This window comes from Astyanax mexicanus, chromosome 9 (genome assembly GCF_023375975.1).
Source record: "Astyanax mexicanus isolate ESR-SI-001 chromosome 9, AstMex3_surface, whole genome shotgun sequence".
NCBI classification, from domain to species: Eukaryota; Metazoa; Chordata; class Actinopteri; order Characiformes; family Acestrorhamphidae; genus Astyanax; species Astyanax mexicanus.
In genome coordinates this window covers 29,202,287-29,229,480 of record NC_064416.1, presented here as the reverse complement: position 1 = coordinate 29,229,480, position 27,194 = coordinate 29,202,287, and the positions used below count along the sequence as shown (strand labels likewise).

Sequence of the window (27,194 nt, the reverse complement as noted above, 5' to 3'; positions counted from 1 at the left end):
GGTCTCCTGAGGGATCTCCTCCCAGACCTGGACTAAAGCATCCGCCAACTCCTGGACAGTCTGTGGTGCAACGTGACGTTGGTGGATGGAGCGAGACATGATGTCCCAGATGTGCTCAATCGGATTCAGGTCTGGGGAACGGGCGGGCCAGTCCATAGCTTCAATGCCTTCATCTTGCAGGAACTGCTGACACACTCCAGCCACATGAGGTCTAGCATTGTCCTGCATTAGGAGGAACCCAGGGCCAACCGCACCAGCATATGGTCTCACAAGGGGTCTGAGGATCTCATCTCGGTACCTAATGGCAGTCAGGCTACCTCTGGTGAGCACATGGAGGACTGTGCGGCCCTCCAAAGAAATGCCACCCCACACCATTACTGACCCACTGCCAAACCGGTTATGCTGAAGGATGTTGCAGGCAGCAGACCGCTCTCCACGGCGTCTCCAGACTCTGTCACGTCTGTCATGTGCTCAGTGTGAACCTGCTTTCATCTGTGAAGAGCACAAGGCGCCAGTGGCGAATTTGCCAATCCTGGTGTTCTCTGGCAAATGCCAAGCGTCCTGCACGGTGTTGGGCTGTGAGCACAACCCCCATCTGTGGACGTCGGGCCCTCATACCATCCTCATGGAGTCGGTTTCTAACCGTTTGTGCAGACACATGCACATTTGTGGCCTGCTGGAGGTCATTTTGCAGGGCTCTGGCAGTGCTCCTCCTGTTCCTTCTTGCACAAAGGCGGAGGTAGCGGTCCTGCTGCTGGGTTGTTGCCCTCCTACCGCCTCCTCCACGTCTCCTGGTGTACTGGCCTGTCCCCTGGTAGCGCCTCCAGCCTCTGGACACTACGCTGACAGACACAGCAAAACTTCTTGCCACAGCTCGCATTGATGTGCCATCCTGGATGAGCTGCACTACCTGAGCCACTTGTGTGGGTTGTAGAGTCCGTCTCATGCTACCACGAGTGTGAAAGCACCACCAACATTCAAAACTGACCAAAACATCAGCCAGACAGCATAGGTTCTGAGAAGTGGTCTGTGGTCCCCACCTGCAGAACCACTCCTTTATTGAGTGTGTCTTGCTAATTGCCAATAATTTCCACCTGTTGTCTATTCCATTTGCACAACAGCAGGTGAAATTGATTGTCAATCAGTGTTGCTTCCTAAGTGGACAGTTTAATTTCACAGAAGTTTGATTTACTTGGAGTTATATTGTGTTATTTGAGTGTTCCCTTTATTTTTTTGAGCAGTGTATAAGATTTACATAAGAGTAAAGTTGAATACAAACTACATATAAACCCCTAATGTTGAATTATTTTCAATTTGAAACTGTCAAAATGAATGCACAACATTATTTCAATAGATTAGATATACAAAATGTTGGTTCTTTTAATTTTTGGGTACATATCTACACTAATAATACACAAATAAGTTGCAAATTGATATGAGGTGTATACGGATTCAGATTAATAAAAAAATATATATAAATTCTTATGAAGTGTGCTTTTCAAAATGGGTGCTTTACAGATACAGTATCTTGGTTGTGTCTTTATTGTATTTCTATATGTTACTTCATGGTTTGTTTACCTTTAGATTAAATGACTAAAAATATTACATTTCAGTTAAGATGAGCTGAGATTATTCTGTATCATAATAACTATCCCAGCTCCATCTTCCAACCCACACACGTGTGGGTTGACATCTATGTAACACTGAACAGAACACAATGCATGCCAACACTGAACAGAGCAGAGCTGTTAAAGGAGAATTTTTGTACATGACCTTTCTGTAGCATTGGATCTAACTGCTTTTTTGGGGGGGGATTTGAGAGACCTGACTCCTCTTGAGAACTGATGAGCACAGGCATTAAGTAGGCATAAGAACAGCTGCAGAGAAACAACACTGATGAATCAGTTCCAACATGATCTCTCATTACAGAGCAGGAATGAGAGGAGAGGTACATATCTCAGAGAAGCTGTAAAGAGAGATGAAGGGATTTAGAGCTGGAGCTAAGGCGGAGAAACAGATCAAATCTGGGAGAGGGGAGCTCTGAAAGGAGCTGAATGGAAACAGGATTTACTTTAATCTTAATAGCTTAATAAAAGAAATGAGAAAAATCTCATTTGTGTCCCTTTGTTGACAAGATGACCTTAAACTATTCTGAACTAATATCAGAAGCATCGCTAGCCCTTTTTTAGGGGGTTTCCCTAAAATCTGGAAGCCAAACGTTGTGTTTTTGTTTGACATTTTAAACAGAAGTTTAGTCCCTGCTAAGCTAAAATTTTCAGATGTAAGAAAGTAGAACATTAACAGATTTTTAAGAATGAAAATGCAGCTCCTTTACTATGCAAATATACAAGCAGTTTCTCTCCACGCTGTTGTGCACACAGGCACAGGAAATTAAACCACACTTTCAGCTTTAAACTATTTAAATTAGACTAGATGATGGAGAATGCAGCTGTGGGAGGAATGTTTGATAAAAAAATACAGCTCTGGAAAAAAATTAAGAGACCACTTCAGTGACTGAATCAGTGTCTCTGATTTTGCTATTTATAGGTATATGTTTGAGTAAAATGAACATTGTTGTTTTATTCTATAAATTATGGCCAACATTTCTCCCAAATTCCAAGCACATATTTTGTCATTTAGAGCATTTATTTACAGAGCTTCACACTCATTATTCGGTGCCAGGGTAATCTTCTGTCATAAAGTGTAAAAAAACAGTGTCTTAGATGCTAATGAAATTATGATTTGGGTGCATTTGATGGCGGCCTTCGAGAATCAGTGTAGAAGATTATTCAGTATAAACATAACATTATTATATTTTGTTTGTTTGTTTTTAAGTAAAATGGGTATTGAGAGTGTTGATTGATAAGTAAGCAGTGTGTATATGTGAATATATTAAAGCATAATCAAACCAAATGGCAAAACAACCCCTGATTTTATATTTATTAGATTAAGGGCCTGTTAGGAAAAATGTATCCCTGGCCCATGTTAAAAGGAGAATTTCCATAAAAGTTCTTAGTCTGGAAAACGGACACTTAACTGATAATGTATTTAAATTAATTTGGTTGATTTTTTCTTACAACAACCCACGTCTTCAGATGCTGCAGTGTTTGTGGGAGGTCGGTTGTAATTCTTGTGATGATTAAAACTTGTAGATAAGTCGTGTATGAAAGTGCTTTTCTGCCAGTGCAGCATGACTGTCTACTGCAGCGGAGTCTATAAAGTTCCCTCATTACCCTCTGTTAATGTATTTTCACACATTAAAGGCTTGAGGAAGCTTGGTAAACAGCAGACTGAAGCTGGTAGCTAGGGCTGACTGTGTCGTCATAAATTGCTTTGGGAAAAGACGTAAGCGCTATTAAACTTTATGAGGCTTCCTTGCAGTCACAGGTCGTACTCACGTCTTATAACTATTACATTTCTTTGGCATTCAAATGATCAGTGATAGGTTCATTTTGTGTCGCTCATAACTGCTGGATAATAAAATACTACTGTGCCAATAAAGAGGACAGAAGATCACTATCAACTTACAGAGCATTAGCATTAACTCTTGAAAAAGATAAGATATAAAACAGACAACAATAAAAACATAATAAACACAATTAAACTTGGATTAAAACTGTAAACCCTTTGTTGTAGTGAAGTTCTGATTGAATGTTGCAGTTTACATTGTTTTATGTTGCTAAAGGGCCTCATTAAAGCATGATTCTGCTAGTTATTAAATTAAATGGATAAATAAAAAACACTATCAGATAATGGTGGGACAGTATGGAAGATGTAAAAAAAAAAAAAAAAAAAAGGGCCCTATTTTAGTGATTTATAGCGCACCGGTCAGTTGGGTATCACGCAGCTGTATGTAGGGTGCCGGTGTGCTTTAGTATTGGTGCAAAAAACATGCAAGACATGCACTTATTCTCTTTTACTAATCATGAGTGTGTTTTTTGCATAATGTGAAATAAACAAATCAGTGTCTCACTTGCCATTTCCCTTAAGGGCCAGATGCGCTCTGACTTTGGCGCGTTCGTATCTTAACAGTACTGCTCTTTTGAGCGTCTCAGCAGAGCATACTGACTTGCGCCTTTACGCTGTGAAGGTACGCCAGCAGCTCATTTAAGGGAACAGCAATGTTATTTTATTCGTTATTCTGTTTATTGTTGAGTTAAAAGTCAGGTTTGCACTCTGCAGGGAATCTGTGTGTGTGTTTAAGAAGTGAGCGTGTACGCACGCTGGGCGCATCTATAGGAATGGACTCTGTTGTCTAGGTTCATTTCAGTCAGTGGTGTACCTGTGTTTTCCACCGTCAAAATCACAACACGACAGAATTGACCTGAACACACCTCATTTCCAGACCCCCATGCCCATCAGTGTAGATATTCCTAAACTCCAAAGCTATTTTGACAGTGCAGATGCAAGCATCGCGACATGCCTTGTCAGGATGTACAATAGGGCCCACAGTGATTCATACATGTAACAGGATGTATATTTTACTGCAATCAGTATGAATGTGATATACTGTATTTCAGATAGTTTAAATAAGTCCAAACATAATTGGAATGGTAATGTTTGCATACATTTGGCATTGATTTTACAAAGTGATTCATTATTTTATGTGTTATATTGCTCTGTTCTTCTTGCAAACACATCTTAAGATGTGCAGCAGTAAGGGATCATTGTCACATGTTTTGTAATACAATCCCCATACATTATATAAATCATATAATATTGTATAATAGTAACATTCTTTAATGTTAAAACATTAAATAATAAACTAAATATTTATAACTTTTAGAATGTTCTGAAGAGACAGTTAACATTGAGATAGAGAAGTACACAATACAATCAAATTCTTCACACAATTTTTCACTCATTCTTCAAAATGAATTGCAATCTATGCTAATGTAAAAGATGAGATTAGATGTGTGTTGGATATACTAAGGAATGCATTGTGTTTGTCCAACTGGATTTGCCACAGGAAGTTTGGGCTGTGTGAGTCATTTGGGTGGTTAGATATAACCGTTTAAGCATGGTAGTTTTTATGCATTTACAGCTGATTTTCTGTATTCAGACAATATATTGTGTCACTAAAATCTGACTCTCTGCTGTAATCCCTGTAGAATACTGCCCTCTTGTGCCAAGTAATGAGGATTCCTACTATGGCTGGGGTCTAGAGTGAGCTGAAGCAGAGCAACTTTATATAAAGGTAAGTGTAAATTTGTCAGGGAAAGCTTGTATGTGGCCCAGCATTAAGACCCATATAGCTGAAGACATGTTATAATAATATTATCTGCCTCTGTCCTTGTGACCTTTGGATGCCTTGTGTAATGTTGCGTTAAAAACAGTCTATGACAGTCTACTTGGAGATTGGCTATCAGAAGGGTGGGGTGCTGTAGGACCTGAAGGAAAGATTATATAGCTAAGATTATTTTAACTTGCTTCTTATCTTAATCTTATGGTGGTGAGTCGCATCAACTCAAGTCATTGGAATAATCTGCGTGACAGTAAAATTTAAGATTGCGATAGTGTGGAAATTACTGAAAATGACCTTATGACCATGTGGTTAATTAATAATAAGAGACAACAAGGAAGGTTGGGTATATTCTTTAGTGTTATCACTCAGCACTTGTCACTCAGACCAAAGGAGCAGCAGAATGAGTAAGCCATTAGCTCTTTCTCTGTGGTGTTGAGGATTTGAGTAGAACAGGTTGACTTAGGATGTGTTTTTTTTTTTAGGATTTGTGTTATTTTCACAGTTTCATGTTAAGAAGCTGCAGTTGTTCTCTTTGCTGAGGTGTTAGACGATTTTCTGTATCATGGATCATATGTATGAGGAATTTTGATTTGAACTTTCTCTTGCAGCGGACACTGATGGGATTCAGTTAAAAGGTGTCTCCAGCATAAATGGACATGGAGTGGACAATCCAGCATTTCAAGCAGAGGTAAGTTTGTTTTCTGTGATATTATATGTTGGCAGTAATTTTATTGTTTGCTTGGAAAAAAAGTAAAATGGCAAATGGCAGCATGTTTGAACCCATAGGATGAGAAACCGTCAGATCAACAGAATGAGCTTCAAGAGGAGGAAACAAAGAAATCCAAGTCCTTTGTAAAGTAAGGCTGTACATCTGTAGAATCTGTAGAAGCTCTTATATTTTTATTTGTAGAATATAATGGGAAAGTAAATATGCACATTAAAGGAGAAGTCTTGTGTGAAATGGACTACACTGGGGTGTAGTAGTAAAACTTTTGTTGAGTAGCCCACCTCTGTTCACCTCCAGCATTTTAATATACAACCTTTTTAGCTGATGCTCCCAACAGGTTTACAATGTTGATAAGCTATTGAGAGGGGCATATTGTTGTTGCCCATGCAAAGAAATATTTATTTTTACACAATTAACAAGCTCAAAATAGCTCCACACTTCATTGATAGAATTGATAGAGGGCCCTGATATTTAAAACACTGCTTATACACACATAGTACCTTCAGGTAGTTTCGGCCATCTTGAAAACTATATGCCCCGATATGCCCCTATTGCTAGCATTCTAATCCTTTTGGGATCATCATCTAAAAGCTCTGTATTTCAGAATGCTGGGGATGAACTTGAGGTGGACGATTCAACAAATGTTCATACTCGTTGTCATGTTTCACTACACCCCATGTTCATTTCACACCAGATTTCTCCTTTAAATTTGTACAATTGTTGCAATTATATTCTCCTTGTGGATTCTGTAGTAAATTATTCACGCCTCTCACGGCCACTGAAAAGTTCCTGAAGACCCACTCTAAAATCATCAAGTACATTGCCCTGGGAATACTTTCAGCAGGTACAGGTTTTAACTTACATTCCTGATACTTTATAAATGTTACACTGCTACAAACACCATATCACTGTGTTCATGTGTTCATGTTGTATGTATGTTGTTATCACTATAATCAGTGATAATCCTGATAATCCAGCTTTATAACCGCTGTTGTATGCTACTCTTTTAAAATCACAGGCTATGTGGCGTACTTCATTGCTGCCTGCTGGCTGAACTTCCAGAGAGCTGTTGCTCTAGTTGTTCTCACCAGTGTGGCAGTGTTCTTCACTGTGTACGATCTTGTGAAGAAGTACAAGGGTGACAGTATAAAGCGGTGCTTCAAGCCTGCTGTGAGATGCTTTAATGCCAACATCAGGTGGATCAAATGGTAAGTAAGACACTTTAGACATGACTCTCTCTTAATGCTGCAGTAGCTGTGCATGTTTACACTGTAAAAGCTGTTTAAAATCAACATGTTTAGAAGCTTCTGTATGTTAAGAAAAGTCAGAGCTGTAAATTCTGAGAAGAGAAGCAGGAATACTAATTGGTAAAATACTGAAACAAATACAGATAAAGAAAACAAATTGAAAGGCACCTTTTTAAACAATTAGACAAATAAGTGATGATATAGAATAAATAATATATGATAAATTAGTAAAAAAAAACAAGTGGCACTAGAAAAGTGAATTAAAATAGAAAAAAGCTATTAAAATGAATTTAAATGTATTTATATAGCACATTTTACAACACATGTTATCACAAATTCAGTTATACATTCAAGTATATACAGTGTCAGCACATAACTACAATTGCTTAGAGCTGGGCAATATACTGTGATAAATTGTATTATTGTATCAACAATTGAAGATATATATATCTGTATAAATGCTGTGTATCATGAAAATGATAAAGGGCGAGACTATACTGTTCAAATCAATATCAGAATTGTATCACATAAACCAAAATTAAGAAATATATTGCAATATATATTGTAGCGGGCTCAGTGGTTTAATACCTGGTGCTAATTGAGATGTTGAAATATTTTTTAATTGGGCGCCAGTTATTAAATTAATTTAATTAGATTAATTAATTAATTAATTAATTAATTAATTAATTAATCAAATTAATTAATAACACAAGACATCTCAGGGTGTGGTTTCTACAGGTGACAGAAATTTTCATAACCAAGTTATCCAGAAAAACACACTGAAATGACAGGTTTTGTAAAATAAAAGTATTTATTAAATCACACAGATATGAGTAAATAATTCATTAAAAAGTCATAAATGTAGCCATTAGCTATCAAATCATAGTGTAGAATGATAAATGAGAAATAAAAGAACAAACACGTTATAATGCTGATATGAAAGGAATAAAGATTAATATAACTATTAAGTGAGTATTTCTAAATAAGGGTCTAAGGCATTTTAAGTCTACGAAACCAATTCTTATTTCCAACCAAGCCACTCAAAATGAGTCATCTATACTAAAGACGCTCTATTAAAGACCCGACCAAACCATGACCAACAGACACCATCTGCCGAAAGATTAAACCCAGCTCTGCCTTACTCTGAGTTGTTGAAGTGAGCCTTGGTGACGTCCGCCTGGGTTGGTCGTCTGCTGCTTCACCCCGAAAAAGGATCACGTGAGCCTGTTTGCAGGGTGGGTGGACTTCCTGTGTCAGCACGGAGCCCCAGTAGAACCCACAGGGAAATCCCTTCGCCCTCAGGTGGCTTGCTGGTGGCCTCCGGACCGCAGGTTTCTGGGTTGGATCTGGCGGATCTCCTTTTCAGCTGTACTTTAGCTAAACTTAGATGGAATAATGCTTGGCTTCGTAGATTGTAAAATAACCTTAGATATTTTAACTAGGATAGCTAATATTAATATACTTGAAGATTAAATGCACTAGTCTAAGAAAACTAACTTAAGATGACTAAACTAACGGTCTATCCTTTCTCCATCTCTGGCTCCCTAACCTCTCTCCTCTAACTGTTTTCCTCAACTCATCTTCTCCAACTCCTTCTCTTCAACTCCAAACTGAACTGAACTGCAAACTCCTCCAACTGGCAACTGAACTAAAACTGTGTCTGCCCAGTTTACTATTAGTCTCTGTGGCCTGTTTGGCCCCTGAGCTATGATTGGCCCTGTGGCCCAAATGTCTGTGTTTTGATTGGTCTAGGAGCAATTTCAAACTTTGGTGGGGATTCACAAAGGGCCATAAAACCCCCTCTCGCTCACATGGTCAGCATGCTTCAGAATTTTTCTAATAGATCAAACCAAAAGAAAACTCAATTAAACAGTGGATCAAAATACATTTTTCAGCATATCAGTCTGTGAGGATAAATTCAGGAAACAACAATCTTACAATTGAATCACAATAAATGTAATATATATATATTTTGCCCACAAACAGTTTTGTAATACTCAAGATAATCTTAGAAATACATCAATGGATGGAAAGATGGAAAGAGATCAAGAGTCATGTTATTATTTAAACCCAATTAAATCACTTACAAGATAATACCTGGTTAAACCACTGATAACCAAATAAAGCTAAATTATCAAATGCTAGTTAAACCTTGTTGATTCAGACTTGAATGTGTAGGAAAATTTTATCAGGACAAATACAAACACATATACCATATACCAGACACATATACCATTATTTAGTAAGCATTCTATAAAACACCTTTTTTATATAGTCAATTTATATGTATTTTAAGCAAAATCTTCTTAGTGAGAAATTCCTCTTCCGTCTGCTATGTTTAGATAAGGCTTGGTCCTTGCCTGTCTGAATTTACGACGGTGGGGGAAGTTGGTGAAGTTGGTGTTGGGAATGTAATTTCCAAGCTAAGAGCATTCATTTTAACTTCATGAATCTTATTTCTAAGTGGTTGCAGAAAGCACAAACCCCTAAATTGGTATAATATATTTGGTGAATTAACAATTTCCAAGGCATTAATTAAGTTTTGACACTCTCTTAAGTCCGCAGTCCCGTCCTAGTGATGCAAATGTTGCAAATGTGTTGCAAATGTTCCAAATGTTTACATTAACTCCGAGGTTTATGACTTGGAGGAATGTAAACAGAATTTTACCCTAAACTCGCATTTAGGGCTCTCGGGCGAGGCTGAGTGAAGAAATAGTCAGTAAATGTCATTTTGAAATTTAAGGTTGTTTGAAAAAAAAGATTACTCCAAGGTTTTTTAGAGTGTTCTGGGTTCGAAGTTTCCTTATAGGCCGTAAAGTGGGGGTAGTGTGTGTTTGTGTCCAAGCAATGAAGAAATCCTCTGGTTAATCCACTACATTCCCCCCCCATCGATCGATGGGCCACTGGACGTTGGGTCATCGGTCGATGTCAACGTGGATTTCTGTAGACAGAGCACGTTAGGGTACATCTTTCATGCAATTGGTGTCTTGTTGGTCATGCTTTCTTAAGACAATCTACTGCAAGGTCGCTGACAGAGTTTTTGGTCTAATGGATATACAATTTCTCTGATGATCAGTTTTTTTTTTTTTTGTTGTAGCTATTGGCTTTTGGTTCTGAATAAAATAGTTAATTTAATGTGATAGGGTGGCAACAAGCATATGAAAGGGTCACAAATAGTTTGCTAGCTATTTGTTCCTTTATAACTTTATCAAGACAACCTACCCATAAGGTATGCTTCAATAATTAGCCACTACTTAGTCAACAATTGAGAACAATATAGCGGAACAAACGTAGTCAGAAGGGAAACAAAATATGTTTTGGGCACCTGAAGAGAAGAGAAAAAAAAAAAATTGGCACCCCCCTTTCTCCATGTATTTATTATACTGCTATGCTAATGGTTTGAAATGGTGATTCAAACACTAGGTTTAACAAAATATCCAATTTGTTGTGAGTTATGCTACTTGGATAGGTGAGTTCCAGACAGTGAATGTGTGGTACGTTCTCAATTTAACAATTGCGTCAGGCCAGAAAATGGTGGACAATGAACACTCAGTGTGTCTAAGTATCTGGCCCAGTATTATGATTTAACCTAGGGCATTATTGGTCCCGACTTGTCCCATGGGGCTTTTGCATAGTTTAATTGGGTTACAGTGAACTTGTTTGAGAATCAGTTTAATAAAACACTGACGATGCGGGATTTGGTTCCAGATGCGAGGCAGTTTGTCTGCCCCTGCATGAGGACCAAACCAATGAGACCTGAGCTCGCGAATTGTTTTGCCAGTGCTGTGCTGGGACCTCACCAGTAGCTTGTCAGCAGTGTAGCACAATGGTTGGTATCCAAGCGTGCTTTTTCCCAGTTTTGGGTGTTTCCGCAGTTCACCGCTAGAACGGTGAGATATACCAACACCTGAGAAAGTGTGGTTCAGCAAAAAAGTTGTGGCCTGAGCCATTTCAATAGGGTCTGGGGGACGTCCCCCCATCTGGCAAATGCACCTGCCACAGTGATGAGATGTTTGTTCCTTCGGACAAATTTCATGAGTCTTTCGACCCAATCCATTTGTGGAATTGGCCATATACCACACAGATCTTCTGAAGATTGGGGCTGAAAACACACTAGCCTTTTTCCAACAAGTGGCAGATATGTCAATTGTGGGAATGCTTGGTGTGTTTCCCCCATCATTTTGTGGTCCACCCATAGGTGATCGAGGGCCTGGGCCAGGCTCTCCCCCCCATGGCGCTGAGGCACCACGAATGAAGATGAAGCGTGTGTATCTGGGGCATAAACAAACAGGCCCTTGAGCATCCTGAAAGACGCACAGTAAGTGGCAAGTGGATCAAGTTGAAATGCCAGTGTTCTGAAAGAAGTGTTGCCACATGCACCAATTGTCATGTTAACTTTCCATTTGATCTGAGCATTCCGAAAAGCACATCCATCTGTGTAGATGGTGGGAATGTTTTTACATTCATAAGAATCCAAGGGACTGTGTTTGTCTGGAACCACTGGTGCAGGAACAAGAAGAGAACAATCCTTTTGGTGCACGAACAGAGGATCACAGTTAGTCCGTGGCAAGGAACCTGCAGGTGTTCTGTGAACAGCTGACTTGTCAGCCCATGGAACAAAGATTTCACCGTTGACCGTTGTGTTAAGAGTGAATGACTTTCCAGCTTTTGGGTTGTACTCATCTACAGCCGTAGAGGGAGTCAATGCCCATGAACAGGTGTTTTGTTTTAGAGTCATGCTAGGGGACTCTGAAGATGGTGGTTTCAGAATCCTGACTGTGAGCTTCTCATTGATTCCCGTGGAATTTGAAGGTTCAATGAGCTTGTGTGGCTCAATGTTGCTAGCAACATGATAGCATTGAACTCTATCCTGTGCCTTAGGACAGGGCAGGGGTTCGCAAACCTGTGCCCAGATTCTACGATGCTGAAAGTCAATCAATGGTTTGAACCGGTCAAGGAGGTCTTTGCCAAAGAGCAATGGGACGTTCTCCAATGGAGAAATGTGAATTGGATGGGTGAGGCTCATTGGACCGATGGCAACGTGCACCAGGGCTGCAGAATGCAGAGTGATACCAGTGTGCGAATATGGTTGAAGGTGAAGAGCACACTTTTTCAGAGGTATCTCTTTGTTGTTTCGGCGGGCTGTCGCCCTCACCTGGTCAAAAAGTGAATTTGACATTAAAGAAATGTCTGACCCCGTGTCCAAAAGAGCTTCATACCCGAACACATCTTCCAGCCAGGTGGCTAGGTAGAATTTTGGTGTTGAACCTTTCTTGGTTAAGAAACCCAAGAATTGTTTAGGTGGTGGATCCTCCAGGCTGAGGGAAGGAGCTTCCTCAGTGTGGTTGTCTTCAGCGTCTGGCTGTACAACCAAGGCTGCATTGGAGTGGATGGATTTCGCACCCCCCCAAGCAGGTTGATCTGGAGCATGGACAATTGGCAAGAATTCAGATTCAGCATTGTCCTGCTTGCGTATTTCGTTACGAAATTGTCTGAGCAGACTGCCGTCTTTAGTGCTCAGGTTAGTTGGATATGTCTCATCCTTGTGCCCTTTAGGTGGACACCAACGTTTGTGGTGCTTTGGGCTCTTTCTCCTGAGCGGAGATTGAAGTTTGCTGGAGCTCTGTGCTCGAGCATGGTGCTGTGAGTGTTTGCCATTCCAACTGCGTTTTATCCTACCTTTCCTTCGATAGGAGGGCTTTTGGTCACTTTGCTGGGCCCAATGTAGGGACGAGCGACGCCAAGAGTGGAACACTCTCTGGTTTTTGTGGTTTAACTGGGTCTTAGGTGGCATTGGAGCCTTGTGTGCCCCTTTTTGCTTGACGTGGGAGGACTGCTCATTAATTATCAGGATGTCATTTGACTCTGATTTTTTATTAATGTTTTGTTGGAACTTAGCAAATCCTCTAAGAGCCAAATCACGCAGCTGCCGGCTTGTTAGCGTACGAGGGCAGGCTGCGACTCCAAAAGAGCGACTGGTGGAGGGATGGAGGTTTCTCACGAACAATGTTTTGAAAACTTCCTCTTCCTCCATTCCAGGCTCATTTCTATAGCCGAAATAAGCTAGCCTGAGGCGGTGATAGTACTGTAGGGGTGTTTCCTGGCGTCTCTGCTTAATTGCAAGAGCTGCAGCAAGGCCGGTTTGAACAAGGTGGTTGGAGAACTCATTCTCCAAAGCCTTGCAAAGAGCAGGATAATCTCTCTTAACCTGGGGTGGTTGGCGCTCAATGAAACGTCCAACTTCCTGACTAGAGGACACCTTAATGAGGTAGATTTTATCATTTACCGTGGCCTTGGGGAAACGGCGTAAGAAGAAGTCAATGTCGCGAAGATACTGGTGGACATCATTAGAACCGTCCGGTTCTGGTTCAAAGCGTGGGATGTTATGCGCAATTTTGTCCAAATCTCTATCAGAGGGTGCTTGAGGTTGCGCAGAGGTCCCATGTGGCTGGGAACGCTGAGTGAACCTTGGTTCTACTGGCGCTTCAGCACCTTTAAGGGAGACTAGAGGGATTGTATTTGTGGATGGTTGTTGCTTAGAATCCGGAACCCCAGGGGTTCCTGATTTACCAGCTGGATTGATGGGGGAGTCTCCCTCCATCATCAGCTCAAATGTTAACTCTGTTTGGTCTCGAGTTAATTTGACTGCATTGTTAGCATGTGCTAATTCAGTTTGTAGCTCAACCTGTCTTGCAATGGCATGTTTTAGTTTTTCCTGTGACTGAGCTGCAAGTTGGGTAGCTATGTTGGCTTCCTTTTGAAGCAGCTGCACTTCGGTTTTGAGGTCTCTTTGGTTAATTTCAGACTGTACAGTTTTGTTCTCTAGGTCTGCAACTCTATCATTTAAAGTCACAATCTCTGCTTGGAGATTTTGAATGGTTTTGGAGGAAGCAGCAAGTTGATCCTGTGACAACAGCAGTTGTTTCCACAGTATTAGGGAAATCGGATCCACTTGTTGCTTGCCCTCAAGGATTTTAGATACACACTCATTGAGGCTTTTGGCAATTAGTGCATGGAGACCCCCACTGTCCATTTGTTGGACTGGGATGGTAAGTCCTGGGGGTAGACCAGCTGTAAGCTCTAAAAGAGCTTTTTCGGTGGCACACATTTTGATTTACGTAAAGCACGTGGAATCAAACAATTTTGATGACAAACAAGTTTATTTTATGTTCGAGTCAATTAGCATTGTGCCTTTTCTAAGAAGAAAATCTGTTAAAAGTGGGCGACCTAAGGTTACAATTAGTAGATTAATTTTAAAAGAATAGTTAGATTTGTTGTCAGTGGTGCTAGTGAACAGTTTAATAACTGTAGGCCACTATATGCAGCAGGTCTAAATATGGGTATAGTTATTAACTATGTACAGGATGGGAGAATTTAACTATGTATTAAGCACAGGTGTGCTGGGTATATGGTTGAGTAACTGATAACTGGATACGTTTTTTTTTTTTTTTTTTTTTTTTTTTTTTTTAATGGTTAATTAATTAATTAATTTCAATCAGTTATTAATAATTGATCTTAATCGATCAATAATTAATCTTAATTTATTTGAAGATGGTTGAATTAAATTGAAAATAATTAATTAACAAAAATTTAATTAACTTTACTTAATCAAATTGATTAAAATGACCAGTTAATTAATTTATGTTGTGATTAGTTACCCAATGGAGATAGCTATTTAGCTTGGTTCAATGTAACATAAAGAGTAATGTTTGAGAGAGCAGACCTGAAACTTAAATTTAACTATTTAATATTAACCGATTAAATGAATGCAGTTATTTGTTTACTTATTCACATACCATTTAACCCAACCACAATGCAAATTCCCTTTATTAACTTAACAAAAAGTTTGTTTGAAATTGGCACCCTCTGGCGACAGAAACACTAAATGTACTCTACAGGATGATAGCAATTACACAAGTACAACACCAGGTGGCGACACAGCTATGTGGCTAAGTGGCTCCCTCTGGTGGTCAAACAAATGAGATGCACCTTTCTGCACTGTATGCAGTTACCCAAATCAAACACCAGATGGCGATGTGGCAGTGTACCCCCCCTAGTGGTGAGGGGTAGTAAAACACCCTTTGATTTTGAGTGTAAATAGTCAGGCTGTCCACCAGATGGTGGCAGAGGCCGACTGGTGGGAGTGGTCACGCCCACTGATGATGCCACGTTAAGGACCGCCCCTTGGGTCTGGGACCTGGTCAGCAGATTTGACTGACTCAGTCGACTGTGAATAGCAGAGGAGAAGGGCACGGCTGTCCTAAAGTTTAACACAGCAGCAACACACTTCACAAGATGAGCAAAGAGGATTTACATCCTGGCGTGGTTAGTTTAATCACGCACACAATAGACTTCCTGCCACTCAGGGTGGTGTTACGTAAAAGTTAGCTACTCTTTTACACACGTGGAAGTGTCCAGTACTGCAGGATTTTACGGATTTCGCGCAAAAACCGGCAGTTTTAACTGGAGCGCGGAGTCGATGAGCCGGAGATCCGCGACTCAAAGCTGCGCGAAGGCCTTATCAGATCAACACTGGCAAAATATGTCTATTTTACCGGAAACAGTTCGAACTTTATGTAAGTACACACGTATATACACGTATATACACCCGGGTTTAAGGTTACCCACACACGGCGGTGTGTCAACCGAGCTTATTTTACAAATAAGCGTAATGTTTTCAAGAGCGCTCGCATACCACACACACACACAGGGGACTGGCCAGTCCTGAATTGTAAACAAAAACACGTGTAGACATGTGCGTGTGTTTCTAACACGCTGGGTTTATGCAGTTAACTCCAACTAGGCCAGCTAGCCAGCAGCTAACGCATTTAATAATAACAACAAAATACACTTTATTCTGCAACTTACAGCGCTATTTCCTGGAACTGGTTATGAAATGTGTATATATTCTGGTCTCGCGGCGGAGAGCCAATAATAATCCTGCCCCACGTTGGGCGCCAATTATGTAGCGGGCTCAGTGGTTTAATACCTGGTGCTAATTGAGATGTTGAAATATTTTTTAATTGGGCGCCAGTTATTAAATTAATTTAATTAGATTAATTAATTAATTAATTAATTAATTAATTAATTAATCAAATTAATTAATAACACAAGACATCTCAGGGTGTGGTTTCTACAGGTGACAGAAATTTTCATAACCAAGTTATCCAGAAAAACACACTGAAATGACAGGTTTTGTAAAATAAAAGTATTTATTAAATCACACAGATATGAGTAAATAATTCATTAAAAAGTCATAAATGTAGCCATTAGCTATCAAATCATAGTGTAGAATGATAAATGAGAAATAAAAGAACAAACACGTTATAATGCTGATATGAAAGGAATAAAGATTAATATAACTATTAAGTGAGTATTTCTAAATAAGGGTCTAAGGCATTTTAAGTCTACGAAACCAATTCTTATTTCCAACCAAGCCACTCAAAATGAGTCATCTATACTAAAGACGCTCTATTAAAGACCCGACCAAACCATGACCAACAGACACCATCTGCCGAAAGATTAAACCCAGCTCTGCCTTACTCTGAGTTGTTGAAGTGAGCCTTGGTGACGTCCGCCTGGGTTGGTCGTCTGCTGCTTCACCCCGAAAAAGGATCACGTGAGCCTGTTTGCAGGGTGGGTGGACTTCCTGTGTCAGCACGGAGCCCCAGTAGAACCCACAGGGAAATCCCTTCGCCCTCAGGTGGCTTGCTGGTGGCCTCCGGACCGCAGGTTTCTGGGTTGGATCTGGCGGATCTCCTTTTCAGCTGTACTTTAGCTAAACTTAGATGGAATAATGCTTGGCTTCGTAGATTGTAAAATAACCTTAGATATTTTAACTAGGATAGCTAATATTAATATACTTGAAGATTAAATGCACTAGTCTAAGAAAACTAACTTAAGATGACTAAACTAACGGTCTATCCTTTCTCCATCTCTGGCTCCCTAACCTCTCTCCTCTAACTGTTTTCCTCAACTCATCTTCTCCAACTCCTTCTCTTCAACTCCAAACTGAACTGAACTGCAAACTCCTCCAACTGGCAACTGAACTAAAACTGTGTCTGCCCAGTTTACTATTAGTCTCTGTGGCCTGTTTGGCCCCTGAGCTATGATTGGCCCTGTGGCCCAAATGTCTGTGTTTTGATTGGTCTAGGAGCAATTTCAAACTTTGGTGGGGATTCACAAAGGGCCATAAAACCCCCTCTCGCTCACATGGTCAGCATGCTTCAGAATTTTTCTAATAGATCAAACCAAAAGAAAACTCAATTAAACAGTGGATCAAAATACATTTTTCAGCATATCAGTCTGTGAGGATAAATTCAGGAAACAACAATCTTACAATTGAATCACAATAAATGTAATATATATATATTTTGCCCACAAACAGTTTTGTAATACTCAAGATAATCTTAGAAATACATCAATGGATGGAAAGATGGAAAGAGATCAAGAGTCATGTTATTATTTAAACCCAATTAAATCACTTACAAGATAATACCTGGTTAAACCACTGATAACCAAATAAAGCTAAATTATCAAATGCTAGTTAAACCTTGTTGATTCAGACTTGAATGTGTAGGAAAATTTTATCAGGACAAATACAAACACATATACCATATACCAGACACATATACCATTATTTAGTAAGCATTCTATAAAACACCTTTTTTATATAGTCAATTTATATGTATTTTAAGCAAAATCTTCTTAGTGAGAAATTCCTCTTCCGTCTGCTATGTTTAGATAAGGCTTGGTCCTTGCCTGTCTGAATTTACGACGGTGGGGGAAGTTGGTGAAGTTGGTGTTGGGAATGTAATTTCCAAGCTAAGAGCATTCATTTTAACTTCATGAATCTTATTTCTAAGTGGTTGCAGAAAGCACAAACCCCTAAATTGGTATAATATATTTGGTGAATTAACAATTTCCAAGGCATTAATTAAGTTTTGACACTCTCTTAAGTCCGCAGTCCCGTCCTAGTGATGCAAATGTTGCAAATGTGTTGCAAATGTTCCAAATGTTTACATTAACTCCGAGGTTTATGACTTGGAGGAATGTAAACAGAATTTTACCCTAAACTCGCATTTAGGGCTCTCGGGCGAGGCTGAGTGAAGAAATAGTCAGTAAATGTCATTTTGAAATTTAAGGTTGTTTGAAAAAAAAGATTACTCCAAGGTTTTTTAGAGTGTTCTGGGTTCGAAGTTTCCTTATAGGCCGTAAAGTGGGGGTAGTGTGTGTTTGTGTCCAAGCAATGAAGAAATCCTCTGGTTAATCCACTACAATATTCAGCTTAAATCATCCAGCAATAAGGGTATCTTTCTCCAATCTAAATAATTTTTGAATCTGACTATCTGAGGCACATACATACTTAGAATCCATGCAGGCTTTAAGCCTAGTCGTACACTATATTTTCCCTTCAGTGGAAAATCTCAATTGAATATGCAGTGTAGTGCACAACTAGGCTTAATCCCTGCCTGACAAAACAGTGTCAGCAATAATAGCAACTTAAAGTAGCTGAATGCATTCATTAGAAGAAATGTCCACAAACATTTGGATTTGTAAAGGCAGTTTTCCAGAAGTCCAGTCATAGATTATATTTTACTTTAATAGAAAATCTCCATTCAGAATGCTGTGTAGTCCAAGGCTAGGACTAATCAATGTCTAGGAAACTGCCTATAGTTAATTATTGCAATCCTTGTTTGTAAATGGGAAAGAGTTTTAAGAGTTTTCATCTTTAACACCACGTCCACATATAGTTTCTGCTTAATTATTACCCCTCTGTGATTGGTGTCTTACTGCTAAATGCAAACATGTTGCACCAAAAGCATACTCCTCACAGAAGCTGTGTTTGTTATTCCTGCAGGGTGTTTATAGTGATAGTGCTCGGACTGCTGGTGGCATGGCTGGTAGTAGACACAAGCAAGCGCCCGGAGCAGCTCATCTCCTTTGGTGGCGTGTGTCTCTTCATTTTGGGCTTGTTCTTATTTTCTGCACACAGAAGTGCGGTAAGCCATGCGGTCACAATCCAACTCTTTACACAGCTTTTCCTCAATTCTTTAACTGAACATGTCTTTATACTTCCTGCTGGCCCACAGTAAAGCCAACAAAAAACAGAAATGTAGCACACACTGCAGTGTAAACAGTGTAGTCTGTGACTAAAAAGATTTGTTGTTTCCTCTTTTAGGTGCGCTGGAGGACCCTCTTCTGGGGTCTTGGTCTTCAGTTTGTCATCGGTCTGTTTGTTATACGGACAACACCAGGATATGTAGCTTTCAACTGGCTTGGAGATCAAGTTCAGGTATTTGGTTTCCTTTTACTCAAGAGTTACTATACTAGTGATTCATTAACCTCTCACCAAGAGTGACTTTTTCAGATTACACTATAATGGATCTTCCTTAGACGTTCATAAGAAGACTTAGAGCCATACTTTCATATGCAAAGATCTTAATTGTAGATTAATACTAAAGTCATCCAAACTATGAAGAAAAACATATGGAATTATTTAATAAACAAAAAGTGTTAAACAATCCAGAATATGTTTTATATTTTAGATTCTGCAAAGTAGGCACCTCTTGCTTTGATAACAGTTTTGCACATCTTTGCACAGGCTGGATTTTCTCATTCAGCTTTATGAGGAAGAGTCACCTTGAATGTTCAGCTTTCAGTTAACAGCTGTGCTGAACTTATCAAGAGTTAATTATTTGAATTTCTTGCCCCTTAATGTGTTTAAGAGCATCAGTTGTAAAGTTGTGAAGAGGTATTGTTGGTATCCAGTGAATAGCCCTATTTGAGTAATGTTCTAATCCATATTATGGCAATAATTACTCAACTAGGTAAAGAAAGAAGCGAAGTTCAGTGAATCCGAAAAAATTTAAGAACTTCAAAATTGTCCTCAAGTGCAGTCACAAAGACCATCAAAAATGTTATGATGAAACTGGCTCTCATCAGTACACCCTCACGAAAAGACGACCAAGAGTTTACCAGAGTTACCAGCCTCAGAAGCCACAACAATAAAATATCCTTAGTTACAGTGTTTTTCAATCCTAATACCATGAGCAATATACCAGTACTGTAAAAGCTGACACTTCTGCAAACTTACGCTCTGACTTTTCTCTCTCTTTTCTCTTCTCTTTTTTTTTTAACAGACGTTTTTAAACTACACCCAAGCTGGCTCGGCTTTTGTTTTTGGTCAACTGGTTGAAGCAGGAATTTTTGCATTTCAGGTTAGTAAAGCATTTACACATTAAATTCTGCTTTGATGTTAAATGTATAAAAAAACTGAAAATTGACTGTTTATCTGTATTCCTGTAGGCTTTGCCTATAGTGATTTTTTTCAGCAGTGTTATGTCTGTCCTGTACTACCTTGGAGTGATGCAGTGGGTAATCCTTAAGGTGAGAAACTGAATCTTATCGTGTAAGTTTTATTCTGTAAATTAAGTATCCATAGGTTCTGTAGGAGCACTGTATTATAAACAAGTTTGTGTGTATTTTTGAGCGGTCAGTCTGATTAAATTTGTGTCTGTTTCTATAAAGATCTCCTGGATTATGCAGATCACAATGGGAACCTCTCCTACAGAGTCACTGAGTGTTGCAGGGAATATATTTGTTGGACAGGTAATGTAATAATTCCTCTGGTTAAAAATTATATTTTGCGAATCATAATTTTAGCAGTGCACAATAACATGTAGATATGCAGTGTTTTGCATTAGTGTGAGACTACCATGCTAGTATTACTTTTAGTGTTGGTTTATTCGGTTCTTAAATATTCTTCTCTAATTGGAAAAATATATATTTTAGCTATTCAAACTAAATCTAACTGCAATTTTTACATTTCTGTCTGTTTTATTGTCAAATTTGGGTGGGAATGGTAATGTCCTCAACCAAGAGAAAGCATAAGTTTCAGTCTGCATGTTTTAATGACAGCAAGCCAGCAATAAACAGAGGCTCATAATTGAATCATCATGTTAATATAAAGCAGGGCACAAAATACAAAATATGGGACACCAGATCAGATCTTGGTTAATGTATACATTTAATTTTAAACAGATTATGTACAAAAAAATGGTTTTGGGATGGTAAATGGTAAAAATCACCATACCACATTCTGTCCAGTCCATGATTATAAAACTAGCCTTCTCTGATTAATATTATTATTGTTTTTATTTTTCTCAGACTGAAGCTCCACTGCTGATTCGCCCATATCTGAAAGACATGACCAAGTCTGAGATCCATGCGGTCATAGTTGGAGGTTTTGCCACTATTGCTGGCAGTGTGATGGGAGCTTTCATTTCATTTGGGGTAAAACAACTTATGTCATTATCAAGGACTATTGCAAATAATTCTTAAAACTATCTGGATTGTTACACATTTATTGCCAATTAATTAAATCATATAAATAACAGAGAGAATAAAGGATGATTTGAAAAGTTTTGAGCTTTACCGATTAATTCTCTGTTGGTTAATGACTCTATCCCTGCAAAATAAACAAATAAATAAAAATGCATAGCCAAACAGTCCAATTTGAACCAGTCATGGTAATTTTTTTTGTTTGTTAGGGTAGTAGTGTACGAGTAAAGTTAATTTTTTTTGCCTTAATCTTAAATATGTTTGAAAACACTGCCAGTGAAATGTTTTCCTGCGTAAAAAAAAACGTTTCTCACAAAAAGCCCAGTTGTTTTTCTTATTTTTGTTGCAATAATGTCACATACTTTCACTTTACTTGACTAAGAAACAAGTGAACAAAAGCAATGTTAATGTTGTTTATCACCAAAAACACTTGAAGACAAGTCATAGTGTACTTAAGATCAAATAGAAACTGTCACAAATAGAAACTGGAGGCTGCATAATAACTATTCCTCTGTTAATGCAAACAACTGGTTCAGGTTTGAACTATCTTCTCAAGTAGCTTGTGTTTTTCATCTGAGCCAGTGCCTAGTTCACAGTCTTCCTGTGCTGAGTCCTCTGCTTCTTCATCTCTCCAGATTGATGCTTCGTCTTTGATCTCTGCCTCTGTGATGGCTGCCCCTTGTGCCTTAGCTGTGGCCAAACTCTCGTATCCTGAGACTGAGGAGAGCAAGTTTAAATCCAAAGCTAATATCAAAGTGGACGGCGGGTGTGTGTTCCTATATTTCTATGTTCCTAACTATAACAGTAACAATGTGTGCTATACACGCTTTCACACTGTCACATGTAGTATTCTGTAGTATTCTGTTAATGGTTACCTGTGTTTTACTGTTGATGTTATAGGAAGGAGTTAAACCAAGACAGGGTATGCATTTTGATCATTTAAATGATCTGTTTGAAAATAGATCTTCTATTACTGGGAAATTACTAGAACTTAGCTCAAGTCTAGACAAATACTGTTGTTTTGAGCTTGTTTCCACCTGCTGGGCACACAGTAGCCCAGTAGTAAATTGGAATACTACCAATGAAATGTGGAGCTAATTTGAGCTTATAAATGGTGTAAAATTATATATTTCTTTGCATGGGCAGCACCATGCCCCAATCACTAGTATTGTAAGTCTATTGGGAGCATCGGCTAAAAGCGCTGTATTTCTGAATGCTGGGGGGTGAGCTATTTGACAAAAGTTTGTATTATCATGTTTTACTACACTTCAAATCCATTTCACATTTCACACTGGATTTCTCAAATACAAAAATACAGTTTTCATGTTGGAAAGTTCATTTAAATATGAAAACTAAGACTAAGGCCACATTTAATGTCTTAATTATCTTAGATTATTAGCTGGTCAGTTTAAAATGACACATTAAACAGCACTGATTTGCATAATGTGTTTAGTTTGTATTAATTATAACTTTCTATGTTTTTTTTAGGGGTGAACAGAATATTTTAGAGGCTGCAAGTGCAGGAGCATCTGCGTCGATAGGTCTTGTGGCTAACATAGCTGCCAACCTGATTGCGTTTCTTGCAATTTTGGATTTCATTAACGCTGCTTTGAAATGGCTGGGAGGAATGGTGGGCTACCCAGATATCACTTTTGAGGTGCAGTATTACTTAACTTTGCTTCAGATGTCATTGGTCACATCTCTTATAATCATTACATGATACTGTATTCTGTACATATCAAATATTTCTTTAGAAAACAAATGGATGAGACCAATGAACTTCAAACTGTAGTGATACAGTATGATTGTCTGCAAGAATTACTTTTATTTTAACCCTTCAGATCATCTGCTCATACGTGTTCATGCCTGTGGCCTTTATGATGGGTATACCAGTGGAAGAGTCCTTCACAGTGGCTGAACTCATCGGGACAAAGCTCTTCCTCAACGAGTTTATAGCTTATGAGAAGCTGTCCAAGCTGAAAAATAACCGACTAAACGGCATCACAGAAGTCGGGCAGTACATCTCAGTGAGTTATTCCCTTAATTCTCACTTTCTTTGTAAGAAAAAGTCAGTAATTTCTAACTATTGTTCTAAAGGACCCCCTGCTCTGTACAAACAGTGAAGGTAGGCTGCGTTTTTGGCTGTTGTATCATAAAAGTTTTGTCAAAGTTGTGTCATAAAACTTTTGGAGTAATTTGAAAGACTCAACTGATTTATGCTTCACTGCCCCCGATTACTTATATTTCTCTTAGCATGGCAGATAATTACGTATCCAGAACCGAGTTTGTATAAAAATATTTTAAAACAATGATGTGTTAGTTGTGTTAAGAAATGAAAGAGTCTTGTTAGGCTGTTAGTGAGAAGACGTTTATAAAAGACAGTCCTACTGTAAACCCATTCTACTTTGCTGTAGCCTACACTTCGGGTCCTCCAGGACTAGTGCTGGAACTACTGACTTAATCTATATAACAAAATGCATTTTTAAATGTTTCATTTAATAATTCAAGTATTTTGAGAATGATAATACAGCTGTTCATCATTCTCATCTCATGTTTCTTATTCTTTAAATCCTGTGATGTCTCTCGTGAGTAACATGCACGTTATGGACAAAAGTATTGTGACGCACTTAATAATCATTCAGTTTTGGTGTTTGATTCAGTCTCATTGCCACAGGTGTGTAAAAGCAAGCACTTAGCCTCACATCAGTGAAATAATGGGTGGTTCTAAAGAGCTCACTGCACTCCAGCATTTACTGCTGCAACAAGTTAATTGGATATAGCTGGATATTCCACCATCAGTTGTGAAATTTGTGTTCCATATCTACTGTTAGAGCTTAAAAAAGGAAACCATTACTCCATATTAATGCTTACAGGTTTAGAATGGGATGTCATAAAAGTGCCTGTAGATGTCCCAATACTTTTGTCCATATAATGTATTAGAATAAGTGTACACATAAAACACTGTTTTATTTAAATTTTCATTTAAAACAGTTATAACAAACATTACAAATGTGAGTCGCACTGACTATATTTCACTGTATGCGTATGCCTTTAAGATTTTAATCAATATAAAAACTATGAGAACAACAAAAATGAAAGTTGGTTCATTTTTAAAACTAATGAAAAACAGATAATTTGCAGTAAATCTAATGACATTTGATTCGTAGATCCTCATACTCTTTGTCTTTGGCAGGTCAGATCAGAAATCATAAGCACCTATGCTTTGTGTGGTTTTGCCAACTTCAGTTCTCTTGGAATTGTCATTGGAGGCCTGTGTGAGTATTCACTTCCATATACACAGTTATGATCATTTACAAACATCTACTAAACAAACATTATTAAGACTATATGTGTGTATAGCATTATTAATAATTGGCATAATGATAGCATAGTGAATACTTACAGGGTGTTTAAAACTCTTAAAATTAGATCTTATTTTCCAAATTCCATATGCAAATTAGCTTACTGATTTAACCACAGACTGAAATGTAGGCATAGGGAAGTGTAAATGAATAAAAACAGGTTTGTATACGGTATTGCACTTTGTTTTAGATGTATGAGCTCGATTTTTACTGTAAAGTATGTTAACTTCATATTGATATTGTGTACGTTTTTGGTGTCAACATCTGGTATTAAAACGTCTTATGTTTACAGTAATTTCCCCATACCTGCAGATACCCTGTACTTAGTATAATGAAAGTATAATGAATATTTGTTCCAGTAGTCTCGAGGTGCATTGAAAATGGACTATTCCAAAATGTGTTTATATAAGACAGTGACCATTATTTGTTTATATTGTTTTTCTTCTTCTTCTTCGCAGCCTCCATTTGTCCCTCAAGAAAAAGTGACATCTCTGCTTTAGTGCTGAGAGCCTTGTTCACAGGCACATGTGTTTCACTGATTAACGCGTGTGTTGCTGGTAAGTGAAAAGGACATACAGTATGTGAACCTTAACCAGGGTCCTGCAGTGTTACTGAGCCCTATCTCAGTAATAACCTGTATAGTGTTGATAATCACATCAGTATCTGTTCAGATACCAGTGTGGTCATTAATACTTGCTGGTATCTTGTTTCCTCAGTAATCTCAGGTGTTTCCTCAGTAATCTCAGGCTACGTTTCAAAGTTTTAACGTTTCCTCAGTAATCTGTGGCTTGTTCTTGAGAAATGAACTGTAGGCTAAATAAGAATTTTTAAATTATTTTATTAACTGAAACGGAAGGATCTGGGTATTTTCTTTCTATAAAGTGATCGGAATCTAGCAGATTAACTACAATTTTTGGTTATCTATACTTTACTGGAGTAATTACTTTTCAGATTAATTTTTACTTCTACTCCTTACTTTTTCACACACTTATCTGTCCTTTTTCTTACGATTTAAATATAGCCCATTAAAAAAAACTATCCATTTTATACTTTAAGTAGTTTTAAAACCAGTAATCTTACACTTTACTAGAGAGTAAATACTTTTGACACCTTTGGTAGCTAGTTAAGTTGAATAGATTGTGATTAAGACAGTTTTTGTGCTTTCTTGATGAAGTAAAATAGCCAAACACAGATCTATTTCTGTAACATGTGAATAAACCTTGTATAGGTAGAGATAGATGGTGTCCCATTTGACCTTATGTTCCAGTCACCCTACTTAAGGTGGATAGTTAAATGTGAATAATGTACATATACAGCTCTGGAACAAATGAAGAGACCACTTCAGTTTCTGAATCAGTTTCTCTGATTATGCTATTTAAAGGTATATGTTTGAATAAAACAAACATTGTTGTTACAACCCTGGTTTTTAATCCCAGTTTTCAAAATTCAAGCCGTGCAGCTTGGTTTGATGGTTTTGATCATCCATCTTCCTTTTGATTATATTTCAGAGGTTTTCAATTTGGTAAAATCAAAGAAACTCATCATTTTTAAGTTGTCTCTTATTTTTTTCCAGGGCTGTATTTATATTGATAATAGTGATTGAGTTCTGACACCCTCTGACCCCTTCACAGGTCTTCTTTTCGTTCCTCCCCTGGACTGTATAGCAGTGTTTAAAGGGACTGTCTTTAATGCCACTGATTCTAGTATCCAAACCTGCTGCTATGATCTCTTTGACAGGTAAGATCAAAGGTTGTCTACCATGAATACAGGAAATGATCAGTTTTACTGGATTTTTAAACATTTGCTAAGAAACCCTAAGAGTCATTGTTAAATGGTTTATTTGTTGCAGTGCTGTGAGAAATGGAACACTGGTTTCTTTTGAGGGATCGTGGAACGTGGTGACAAATGCGACTGTTTACTTCACTGATTGTTGTCAACTTTTTAATGAAACCATATGCACTTGAGACCATTCGAAAGCAAACTTGTACACAATGTACACAGCTCATTTTAAACACTGTAAAGAAATGATTGTCATATGTTATAATGTATTTGCGTCACACAACTCATTTTTTTTAATATGTGGATCACCATAAAACAATGTTGATATTTTCTGCTGTATTATATATTGTAAATAATAAAGAGGGAAATCTAAGACAATAGCTTTGTGTTGCTTTTTTTGTGTTCTGAACTGTGTGCTTAACTACCTTATTTTTCGCACTATAAGGCTCACCAGATTATAAGGCACACTATTAATGAACATCTATTTTCTG

General features: G+C 38.3%; 1 protein-coding gene across 1 annotated transcript; it reads left to right on the top strand.

Moving 5' to 3' along the window:
* The first annotated feature begins 5,443 nt into the window (after positions 1-5,443).
* slc28a1 (solute carrier family 28 member 1) lies at positions 5,444-27,083 on the top strand. The gene is made up of 18 exons (XM_007235670.4): positions 5,444-5,649; positions 5,854-5,933; positions 6,032-6,102; positions 6,725-6,816; positions 6,991-7,180; positions 19,080-19,221; positions 19,401-19,514; positions 20,362-20,439; positions 20,528-20,608; positions 20,750-20,830; positions 21,389-21,514; positions 22,198-22,328; positions 23,051-23,219; positions 23,404-23,589; positions 24,756-24,837; positions 25,383-25,481; positions 26,556-26,661; positions 26,774-27,083. The coding sequence occupies exons 1-18, from the start codon at positions 5,646-5,648 to the stop codon at positions 26,886-26,888; spliced, it is 1,947 nt and encodes a 648-aa protein (XP_007235732.3). The 5' UTR covers positions 5,444-5,645; the 3' UTR covers positions 26,889-27,083.
* The last annotated feature ends 111 nt before the right edge of the window (positions 27,084-27,194 follow it).